The following is a 12,823-nucleotide window of genomic DNA, read 5'->3' as shown; positions in this document are numbered from 1 at the left end:
TTTTCTCATATAATCTCTTAAAATCTCTTAAAACTTTTTCTTTCTCATAAAATCCTTTTTAAAATCTTTCTTAACTCTTTCTTAATACATCTTCAAAACTCTCTTTAAAACACTTCATCAAAATCTTCCCGAAAACATCTCTCCAAAGAGAGGGCTTAAAAAAAGCTCTCCAAAAAAATGTCCAAAAAAAATATAAAAGATTTTCTCAACCGTTTCTTTTCTATCTGTCCGCAGGTGTTATTTTGAATTCTCGTCCAGACAATAGATTTCTTTTTTTTTTCAAGTTCGTTCAGTACTTTAGTTTCAACTGCTGGGTCATGGTATTCTTTAAAACAAGTTTTACTAGTTTTCTTTTTATTAGTCTTTATATCAGAGTGGCTACAGTTTTAAATGTAAAAATAAAAAGTAAAAACAATTTGCGGCGTTTTTTTTCTTTATAACACTGAAAATCTCTGACGTATGAAGAATGTCTAATGACACATTTTGTTCTGACAAACCTAAAATTCAGGCAGAATTCATCCTTGACTGACCATTCAAAAAAGTGTTACATTAGAATCCGCCTAAGAATCTCATCCTCGAAAAAAACTTAAACTTACTGATAGTCTGCTTGACAATAATAACAAACAGCTGTTAATTATTTAATTTGAAAGAGTTGAAAGAGACCATTGCAGAAAACATATATGCTTAATCACATGGTCCATTCAAAGTCCATTGGTTATATAATTTGCATTAAATTACATAACCAACCAAATATTTTTTTTGAAGCATTTTAAAAGATTTATTATGCTGAAATTTTATAGGTATTATCTGAATAGTTTTATAATATTTTACAAGTAAATTCAAATGCTTAAAATAAAAAAGTAATTAACTTAAATATAAGAGAAGTAAAACCAGTTACAACTTTAAAAAAACCCGCTGACTCATCATTCCTCCCATATATAATGTATATTGTTCCCAGATATTTGATATATTGCACCCAGATATTGAAAATTTTCATTATTATAGGTGAGATCTTAAATTAAATAACGCCAATGCTCAATTGTTCAATGGTGCAACAACATCCCATTTTTCTCAGTGAGTTTAAACTTTTCTACATATTTGAAGTTGAAAATGCTCTCATAAAGTCCTTAAGTTTTTAATTCCAACTTTTTGATAAATCTCGAGAACAAGAAAAAAAATTTTCTCGTTTCTGAAATTTTCGAAATTTATTGCGAATTTCTCGAAATTAGTCGCAAATTTGAATTATTTTCGACAAAGTCCGGTCAAAGTTTCATTTAGGTTTACTGAAGTACTTGACTAATTTTTAACATCTCTCAACTTTTTCATGTTTTTCTATGGTTACATGGCTTAAATTTTTTATGGTTTGCAGAAAAAAAAGAGCGCTTTGTTTCTTTTTCCTGACTTTGTTTTTTACTTTGATTCCACTCAGTAAAGTTTTTTTTTTTCTTTAATACGACAATTTTTTAGGTGACATTTTTGTTGTGACGTTATTTTCCGTTGCCCGTGTAATTAAATTTTGAAACTTGCGTCTTTGGACTGGGGAGTACTTTTATCCTCATATAGGTTTTAAACTCAGTCACTCAACCACATAGTTTGTTTTCTTGGATCAGCTTAATTAAGCTTTTCGTTATTTTCGACAACAAACAATTCGCACTAAAAATGATCAAAAATATATTTTAAGAGTTTAAGTTAAAAATCTCCTTTTTGACCAACTGCGTTGTCATTAGCACTAGAAAATGATCAAAAGTATGTTTAAAGTTCTTGGATTGGAAATGTCGTATATGACCAATTGTACTATTACTTTTTAAAATTACAAACGAATAAAAATGTTTTTCTTAAAATATCTGATGCAAGTGAGATTAGTTTTTTTCGTTTCAGAGATTTTCAACCATCATAGTATCGTTAAAAAAATGACATTTTGAAAATTAAATTCATATCGACAACAATAACGTGTTTTTGTAATATGAACTTCATATCAATAACATTGACGTGTTTTTGCGATAAGAAATTTCTAACGAATATTGAACAACATTTATGTGTTTGAAAATGAACTTTTGAAAAAAAAAAAGATTAAAAGGTCAGTAGAGTAAAAAGAGTCAAATGTCACGTGATGGCAATGTGTAATAACTGCTGAGTTATGTATGAAAGTCGTCAAAAAAGTTCGAGAAATAACTGTTTTCTTAATAAATTTTTCTATGCATTTAACAATTTTGTCAAAATAATTTTTTTAATTACTAGAATATAAAAAGGAAAATTATTAACTCGAGACTTATTCAGATTGAAAACAGGTCGTTGAGTTTGCATAACAACCTTCACTTGGAGATGAAAATTTTAACAATAAACTTGAGGGTTTGAGCAAGATAAAGATGTAAATTTTGTTGAAGCTTTAAAAACAGCGCCCAAAAGTCTAAACAAAAAAAATCCAGCGAAGCAAAGCATGACGTTCTCAATTATTTAAATGCATTCATATTTGCAAAAACAGTTCGACTCAAATGGAATCATGAAGATGAAAACTTCGAACTTCAAAAAAAAAACGAGCAAATACTCACGGTATTTTTCTCCTAAGATTGTGATGCTATCAATAACAATCTTCATCTGAAAGCAAATGCTAAGTCATTATTAAGAGTTAGATTAAAACTTTGTTCTCAACTACCACAATGAGAACCAAATTCAGAACATTTTTTTGGTAGTCAGCGAAGAAAGATAACAAAACATAAGCCGTTATCGTAAACCTAAAATAAAGGTGTAAAAAATTTATGGTTTAAAGAAAAATACTATTTATTTTACTTTTTTTTAAAAAGATAAAACGTTCTTATTGTAATTATATTTAACCCATGAAAATAACATAAAAATCGGCCAATACCCATGCTTTGAAAAATTACACAGTTTTTGGACCAAAACAGCTGAAAATTTGTACTTAACTGAAAGGCGGTAGAAAAGGATGAGCAACTGCGGTTATTCGTTTTCTAAATATTTAGACTTCTGACCCTATTTTGTGTTAATCTGATGCTCAGCATTCATCATTTTAAAATTTTTTTATAAAATGCAACATTTTAAAATGCAACAAAGAAATTATTAAACGTTCGATTTTCTTTCGACAGAAAAAAAAATCATTCAATCAAAGCTTTCAAAAAATCGCTGAGGTTTTCTTTTTAAAATTACTAAATATTTCACAAACATTTTTTGTATTATTTCTATATTTTACATATTTATTTAACATAGCAAAAATATTTAACCATTCAAAATATTTTCGTGTTTCAACTTTTTCAACTCTTCCGTGTTTTAAAGTTCGTGTTTCGAAATTCTAGAAGTTGTGATGATTCATATCCTCTTGAAGTATGTATTTTCAGAAACCGGCTTATTTAAGTTGTTAATTTTAGATCAGTTGCTGATTAAATACTTTTTTACTACTTGTATTACAGCCTATTTCCAGTTAAAAAAATAATAAAGGATTAGTAGCCATTAAATGGGAGGTGAAAGTGTTTCTACCAAAAGCATTCATGAAACATAAAATATTTTTAAGCTCCGCATATTAAACAGTAAAATGATATCGATTAAATGTCTTTTTAATAAAAAGTTTTTGTAAAATGGTGGTCAACTATCTTTTAACCAAGCTTGTTGGGGACTGGGGAGGTGTAATCTGTTTGCGCATAAAATTGTTCACCGTTCATAATGGAGAAAAAAAATGTCTTCATTTATATCATAAACAATTTGATCAAGTGTTAAATGAATTAATTGTTCAAACCCTAGATAATATTTCGAATTCAGTAAAATTCACAAACGTCCAAAAGGGGCAAAACATTTAAAGTATCATTTCATAAATTTGGTTTGTTTTTAAAAAGTTCTTCTATGATGTTTGGACTAGAAAGAGTGGCTGTATCTCCAACTTCTCGGAGGCCGTTTACAATCTTACGAAATATTCGTTGCAACGGATTAGTATGTATTAATCAGTAAACTACAATTTATTTTGTAACTTTTTAACGATTTTGGCTTGATTCGATAACTTAAAACAATAATTTAATTCTTTGACATTGAACGTTTCCTCAAAATAAACCAAATGTTGTTTCGATGTCTTGTTTACTCAGACATGTAATTGATCTGATCGGTTGTTTTACATGCCGTTTGGTACGCATGCGCTTTACGGTCGTTTGAATTTAAAATATTCTATAAAATCTATAGTGACGAGTAATACTTTAAAAGGTTTGTTTACTAAAAAACTTTTATTAAGTCAAAAACAATAACAAAAAAGGTTTGTGTTGATTTTAATTTTCGCAAATATCCTACAAAAAAAAAAAAAGATTTATTTTGATTTTCACTTTCTCAAGCAATTTATATAAATTCTTAAGTAAAATAATTGCAAAAATAAAGTTTGCTCTGTGACCATACTTTCTCTTTTTCCTAAAAAAACAATTTCAAAAACTTTTAGTCAGTGTTTATGTGTTAACAAAATAAAGAGCATCTTGGAATAAGCGTGAACTGGAATGAGCGCACCGAACAAATAATTTTTAACAACTATCAAAAATAAGTTTAAGATTTTAAAGTTGAAATTAGAGTTTTGTGTTAAAAACTCAAAAACTGCTCATCTCAACTTCGACAAAAATGACTTTAGATTTTAAACTCTGATCGTTTCGGGGGATTTTAATCTACAAAAAAAAAGGACGACCTTGTCCAGATTTATTAATTTGTGATTTATCAAGTTTTTCTACAAAGTTCGAAATTTCAATATTAGTTTAAGTTTACATTTTAATATAAACTAACGTAAATTAAATTATAACAAACTACTATATCTACCGATATTTTTGTTAATAATATAAATATAAATAATATAAACAGCTTCCGCACCTAATGTATTGTAGAACAATCATGGATCATTTATATGCAAATATACATATATGGATCATTTGTTTTAGAAGGGTTTTCTCTGTTATTTAGTGTTTGCAAACGCGCGTGAATTGCAACGAGGAATTCCTTTTTTTTATGTGCCAGTTTAAGTCAACATCTGTGCAACTTGATGCCATGTTTTTGAATAAAGTAAAAAAGAAAGCGACTTTTCAAAAACAAAATTTAAAGAAACTTAAACTTAAAAAAAAACATATTTTCTAATTTGAAACAACCGAGCAATCTTGTGAAAAGATTGCAGGTTAAAAAAAAAAATTAAGAATTGGTTTTAATCATGCTTACTTGAAAAACATCTTAGAAATTAAAATCAATAACACAATACTCGTCAATTATCAAATGAAAAGGAGAAACACTTCTAAAAACTGCCATGATTTTCAAAAGTTAGTTTTTCTGTACAGTTGTAACTGTACAGAAGCTATTTATACACCTTGCATACTTCTATTTTTACATCTATAGTTCTACATGTTTGATATTTCTATTCATACATCTTCTATATTTCTTCTTTTTTTAGTAATTTTTTAAAAAAATAGCTAAACACTTTTAAATTTTAGCGCTTTAAGGGTTAAAAAATGAATCTACCAGACAACTACAACTAATAAATGTAGGATTATAGAAAAAATAAAACTTCAGCAACAACAAATAAAAAAGTTAAATGAGAATTACTTCCTTAGAGGTTTCCCTGGTTTAAGAGTACAAATGATGAGTAAAATAGTTTATTTGATTTTTTATTTGTTTTCTTTTTTTTTTTTTTTTTTTCTTTTTTCTTTTTCTCTTCCTTTTTAAAAGTTTTTTCTTTTTTTGGAGAGAGAATCACAAAGTTGTTGTCACATCATCTGTAACATCATCACAAACTTATGTTGATGCAAACGTAACACTTAAAATCATGGAAATAATTTTTGTTGAATTGCAACAGCTAGCTACTTGCATGGTTTTTTTCATTTCATGCATTTTGTTTACTTGAATTGAAAGATGAAGTTGCAATAAACAACAAGATGACATGTTATTACAAAACTTTGCGCTCTACTACATATAACTAACAAAAAGTGGTAAGACTGCGTAACAAAAAAGTCGTTTTTACTTTTTCCAAAAATTTGCTCTCAGGCGATTGGCTTAAGAAACCGACGATGGTTGATATGTTTCTAAAGTTTAAGAACTTAAGAATATAAATTTTTAAAAAGTATGTGGAACAATTTTTTAGAAATTGTAAATTATTTTTGTATTTGTTTTTTTTCCTGAAATTTAAAGCATGTTGTGAGCCAACAAAATTTGGTCCGAAGACAGACCGTTAAACACATAGCTTTCATAACTTTTTATTCATATATTTGTATTTAATTCATATATTAGATTCACTCCGGGAGAAGTTTTAAACATCAGTATAAAAAAAATTTTCAACTTTCTAAATTTCATTTTCTGTTATTCTTTACTTTTTTAATTTAGCACTATGAAAAAGCTGCCTTTTCAGTTATTCTTTATTCTCGCGCATTTAAAATTCGAAAATTTTCTACGAAATAATAGTTCACATATCACGTGAAATTTGTTTTCTAATAGAAACAATTTCAATCCTTTAACAAATTATGTAATGTTTGCTTTTGACTTTTATATTTTGTAGCATGGGCACAATGAAAGCGCTGTTTCGCTTCATATTAAAAACAGTGCGAACATTGAGCTGTCATTCAAGCTGTCACTCAAGCTGTCAAACGAATACAAGAGTTTTGGGAGAGACTTATCAATACAAAAAATCTGAACAGAAAATTTAGTACAGTACAAGTTCTCTTCAAGCTCTTTGCGTTTTTCTTTGAGCATAGTTAATTATCGAGAAGGTAGGCATCTAGTTTTATCAAATGTCATTTCAAAAATATATTGCGCCTTTTCTATGTTAAGATTAGTATAAGGGACGTGTATTTTTTTCAATTAAAAACAGACATTTAAAATAACTAAAGTTTCCGAATAAAACGAAAGTTTGCTTAGAGTTTTTACTGTAAGTGAAAGAAAGTAATAGCAATAATAACAACAAGTGTAATGAAATATTTAGCAGGAATCAGTTTCAAAAGATTTACTTATTTGGATTAATATGAGTATGATATCAAAATAGTAAATTAATTGATTATAGTGTCAGTCATCTCAGGTATTTTTATTTGCATCAGGAACTTCTTCCTTTTATGTTGTTATTATCATTATAATTATTGTTATTGTTATCATTATTATTGTCATCATTATTATTGTTATCATTATTATTGTTATCATTATTATTGCTATCATTATTATTGCTATCATTGTTATTGCTATCATTATTATTATTATTATTATTATTATTTTTATTATTATTATTATTATTATTGTTATTTTTTTAATTATTGTTATTGTTATTATTATCATTATCATTATTAATATAATCATTAATATTATTATTTTTATTATCATTGTGAATATTGTTATCATTAATATTTTTATTATTATTATTATTATTATTATTATTATTATTATTATTATTATTATTATTATTATTATTATTATTATTAACATTATTATTATTATTATTATTATTATTATTATTATTATTATTATTATTATTATTATTATTATTGTTATTATTATTATTATTATTATTATTGTTATTATTATTATTATTATTATTATTACTATTAATACTATTATCATTATTATTACTACTATTTTTATAAGTATTATTATTATTGTTATATTTTTATTATTGTTATTGTTAATATTATCATTATCATTCATAATATAATCATTATTGTTATTATTATTATTATTATTATTATCATTGTGAATATTGTTATTTTTATTCTTATTCTTATTATTATTATGATTATTATTATTATTACTATTATTATTAGTATTATCATTATTATTTTTATTATTATTACTGTAATAGTTATTATTACTATTATCATTATCATTTTTATTATTATTATTATTGTAATAGTTATTATTACTATTACCATTATTATTATTATTATTATTATTGTTACTATTTTTATTATTATTTTTATTATTATTATTATTGTAATAGTTATTATTACTATTGTCATTATTATTATTATTATTGTTATTATTTTTGTTATTAGTTTTATTATTATTATTTTTATTATTATTATTATTGTAATAATTATTATTATAGCAATAAGCAACCCGTAATACGGGTTATGGTCGGTCTGATAATTTATAGAGGCTGTTTTCCACAATTTAAAGTTGCGCAACCTTAATAACCTTTTAGAAAAACCACTTCAAATTAAAAAAATTGAACCATCTGTAAAATTAAAATAAAAAGCATGCGGAGGTAAAATAATTTACCGATTATTTAACATTGAGTAATTTACAACTGACAGATCATATCAGTGTAAGGCAGAACCATTTTCCTCGATACTAAGTTCAACACAATATGTTTTTAGTTACTAACACAAAATAATAACACTTTATAATGCTTTAAATTGACGAAAAAGTAAGGCTATATTCTTGTTATATTTTTTTAACACGAACTTTAATTAATAAGATTTATATTAAGCGAACGTAAATTATACATGATTTATTAATTTTTTGGTATCCCCTTGATACATTTTTCTTTAAAACAGGAAATTGTCTTTAAAACGTTAAATGCACACAACCAAATAAATTTATTAAAAATAACTGACCATTACTATATATGGCACTAATCTGACCATTTTTATAAATATGTCTTCTGTTTCAATAGCTTTTAGTAAACGGTAATTTACTACCATTTACTAAAAATTCCTTTCGTTACTCGAAATTTAATTCTCTTAAATATTTTGACACTAATAAAGGACCTCCCTTCCCCGTTTTTGCCTTAATGGTGGTCAGGAGAATAGTTATTTTTATTAAAGGTAGTCAAGTTTTTGATGAAGACCTTTTACCAGAATAATGAAATGTAAAACAATGATTAACGTGTATAAGAATTTTATCTTTTTAATATTTATAAGAATTTAACATATATAAAAAATTTTTCTTTCCTCAAAAGTGTTGCAACTCGATATTTGAAAAATGCGCTAATCTACAATATTAACCACCCATTTAAAAAGATTCCCTAAATTACGTACAGCAAATTATTAGGCTTAAAATAGAGAAAACTTTTAAAAAATTCACCTAATAGCATACATTTATATCATTTTAACTGACCAAAATTTACAATAAAAGGTAATCAGGTTTCTTTTTATGAATTGTATAAATGCGTCAATCGTAAATCCTAAAGAAAAAAAAAAAAGGAATTATGATACTATAATTACAACAACAACAAAAAAAAACAAAAATAAAACACCACATAAAAACTGAAAATCGATTTACCTATTTATAGTAACCCATTTTGACATGGCAGTTAATATAAACATTTATCGAAAATGTAACAATAAAATCTGTTTTGAAGTACAAAAGGATTAACAATACTATATATATATATATATATATATATATATATATATATATATATATATATATATATATATATATATATATATATATAAAACCAATTTAAGATATAAATTGCATTTTTAGCATAATGTTGTCTTGGCTTTCAGTAAATAAATAAAAGCAGTAATTACCAATAATGAAACAACCTATTATTCATTTTTTACAATAGTCACTAACATGAAGGTGTCTATTGCTAAAAATGAATACCAACACAAAACATCACAACAATAACACATAACAATAGAATACTTACATCCTTGATCCTAAAATCCAGTGAAGATAACAAACCAAATTAAAATATGAAAGGCAAAATTAGAAAACCAATTTAAAGTTAACTATATCTATCTTTTTACTAAACATATAAATACATAAAAGTATATTTGTTTTTATGTTCAATATTAGTTATTCAATTACTTCAAATTTAGGACATGAAAACACCCTAGATTTAAAGATCAAGGTTGCATACTCTCATACACATTACGCTAAACATTAACAGACATTATTATATTTTTATTTGGAGAATAAAAAAAGGCTAGACAAAACAACCTAGCTCCAAAGCAGGTTGACAACACAAACTAAGCAGGTTGACAACACAAACTAAGCAGGTTGACAACACAACAAAGGCTAGACAACACAACCTAGCTCCAAAGCAACTCCGCCTAACACTAAATGCTGCCAAGTCACAACTCTGCTATAAGTACATGGCTTGGCTGGAAAGGTTATCAATCTTGCTCAACATAATGCCAAATCACACCACTTTGAAAACATGGAAACAACATAATATAAACATATATACAACTATAAACAAATATGGTTTTATATAACACATTTGATAAATAATCTTTTCAATTTGATGAAGAGTAGCTTGTTCAGCTATTAGAAGTGGGATTGAGCGGTGAATGAAATCTTCCATCATAAAAGCTTTGCATGTATTCTAGAGATGTAAAGGATTGTCAGATTCACAAAAGGTCAGAATAATTGAAAACAACTGTCTAGTTTGCTTTGGCATACGTGTTAAAACCGCCTCAGAAAGAGTATTCTGCCATTCAGTGTCATCTTACAACAATTCTTTCAAACACATGCTTCACAAAATGTTTCAAGGACAATACCATTAACAGTACGCACATCCTCCCAAGATGTCGCTCCTTTAGCTTGCAAAAGTAACAGTTTAAGAAAAAACAATTCTCCAGCTGGATTAACTTTATTCATTCTTACTATCACCTTATTACCACCCCTTTGTCTAACCTTCCATTTACAATGTTTATCATCAAATATAAAGTGATTAGGAATGTCTACATATGAATAGCAATATGCTCTTTCATTTTCAGTATTTAACTTAAACCATGCCATTAGGTGCATATCACACTGAGTTGCACGATCTAAAGCCATATGTTCTACTCCTTCTCTAAAATACAATAATTGATTTTTAGGTAGATGTTTACCAAGTCACAGCACTTTAAAAACACGGAAAGAGCATAACATAAACATATGTACGGACTATAAACACAATAAATGTGTTTAAATATGTATATAAGGTTAAATATATACTAAAATAAATAAATACCTTATATACATATTTAAACACATTTTTAAAACAATTATATAACACATATTAACACATACACACACAGTAAAAAATAACTTTACATTATTATAAAAACACATTGATAAAACAACTATAAAGCACTTATTACCACATACACATACATATCAAAAAAGCATATATGTAAACAATAAACATGTGCAAACAAAAATTTTAAAAATGACGCCAGAAAATTTAAAAAGATACAAAATATATATTTACAAACAATACTCTTTACCTTCTTTTTTTTTTCATAAGAACTGTAACCCTCATAACAAAATTTAACCTTTATATACAATAACATGTGACATGCATTGTCAGTGTTGCCACAAAATTTTAATTTATTTTTCTAAATTTTCTAAAAAAGAACAAAAATAGTTTATAGCATCACGGAAATTTCAAAGTAGTAATAACCATTTTATGAAAATAGCATTAGTATAACTTTAAATAACATCCATACCTCTATTTTCCTTCTAAAAAATAAAATACTTTAAATTAAGTAACAGACCGACCATAAACCATATTACGGGTTGCTTTTTGCTAGTAAAAATAAAACTGCTAAAAGAAAAACTAAAACAAACAAAATATAAACGATTTAAAAAATTAAAACCCTTTCTACTTTTTCTAATAAAAATTTAAATCCTTTCTACTTTATCTAAAAAAAATTGTATATATAACTATTGGCGCTACTGCACTTTTGCACCCCCCCCCCCCTTTTTTTATTGCTGATTATGATAGAGAATTTCATGCTGAGTCAGAAAAATATAAAAACATGGACCTGAAAATTAACGGAAAGTGCTCTAATTCGAAGTCAAAGTTGTAAAAAATCCCACTAAAAACCCTTATATTCGCCATTTTGAGAATAATAAGTTAATGATCTTTTAGCTTACAAAAGAAATACATTAATAGCATGGTTTTTACGTTACAAAAGTCGTTAAAGTATGTTTTTCCGAAGTCTCTTCGTAGAGCGCAATGCGCTCTACATAGTCATAAGCTACTCAGAGCGCAATATTGTACACGCATGCGCAATTATTTTATTATAACTACGATTTATATTTCACAATAAAGCTGGTTTGGGTAGGCGGTTAGGGATAGGGATAGGGATAGGGATAGAGATAGGGCAATACAATAATAATTATTCATCAATTTGTCAACATTCTCACATTCTACGTTCAACCTATATTTGAAATCTTCCATTAATTTCATTTCGTTATAACACTTTCGTTAAAATACTTTAAAATAATAATGTTAAGGCTTATTGAAACCAGTAGTCAATGTTATAAACGTGTTACGCTCGTGATTTACGCAGTTTCTAGCGTAAAAACAAAAAAATCGATTTCATAAAACTTTTTTGGCGTAACTTACGCTGGAAGCATCGTAAGTCACGCTCAAAACTGTACCACAAAAAGTCCAGCGTTAGTTCAAATTTTTGTCGTAATGATATATGGCGCTGTGCAATATCTATATGTTTTTTTTTGTTTTGATTAAGTATTAGAAGGTAAGTGCCGTCCTCTAACTTTTTTAACAGAAGATAATACTAATAAAACAAAATTTATTCTTTGCCATTTGAGATTCAAGGTAAAAGGGTAATACTGCAGTTAAGCGGCGTAAAATAATTTTTAATTTTCGCTTGATTAAACTCTGCGATGGTGAAAATGAAAAAAAATTAATCTATAAGTGACGTTGCGAAACGTGAAAGAAAACTGCATTCGAAATATGGAAAAATTCGAAATGTTTAAAAAGAAAAGAAAAGAAAAGCCTCATAGAAAAGATAAGTAAAAGTAATAGTCACTGCTAAATTTTTTTATTTTTTCATTTCTATTATATATTATACGTATTGTAACTATATATACAAAAATTAATTTTAATTAGTTCTGCACTGAATAAATCGTTTACATT

At 26.3% G+C, this 12,823-nt stretch overlaps 1 protein-coding gene across 1 annotated transcript; it reads right to left on the bottom strand.

Moving 5' to 3' along the window:
- Window positions 1-8,818: 8,818 nt before the first annotated feature.
- LOC149894043 (uncharacterized) lies at window positions 8,819-12,675 on the bottom strand. Its single transcript, XM_090076634.1, has 3 exons — window positions 11,163-12,675; window positions 9,596-10,747; window positions 8,819-9,121 (listed from the first exon to the last, which is right to left on the bottom strand). Exons 1-2 carry the CDS (start codon window positions 11,195-11,197, stop codon window positions 10,414-10,416), a joined length of 369 nt encoding a protein of 122 aa, XP_089932760.1. The 5' UTR covers window positions 11,198-12,675; the 3' UTR covers window positions 8,819-9,121; window positions 9,596-10,413.
- Between the last annotated feature and the right edge of the window lie 148 nt (window positions 12,676-12,823).

Source organism: Hydra viridissima, unplaced genomic scaffold, assembly GCF_058129835.1.
Source record: "Hydra viridissima isolate aposymbiotic clone 2 unplaced genomic scaffold, HvirCarnegie_v1 scaffold_1, whole genome shotgun sequence".
Lineage (NCBI taxonomy): Eukaryota > Metazoa > Cnidaria > Hydrozoa > Anthoathecata > Hydridae > Hydra > Hydra viridissima.
The sequence above is the reverse complement of the archived record's forward strand: the minus strand, read 5'-3'. Positions and strand labels throughout refer to the sequence as shown.

Coding starts and splice junctions, on each gene's coding strand:
- LOC149894043 (XM_090076634.1), bottom strand. CDS start 11,197: ATGAGGGTTACAGTTCTTATGAAAAAAAAAAGAAG. Junction 10,748..11,162: donor CTTATGAAAAAAAAAAGAAG/GTAAAGAGTATT, acceptor ATTGTATTTTAG/AGAAGGAGTAGAACATATGG.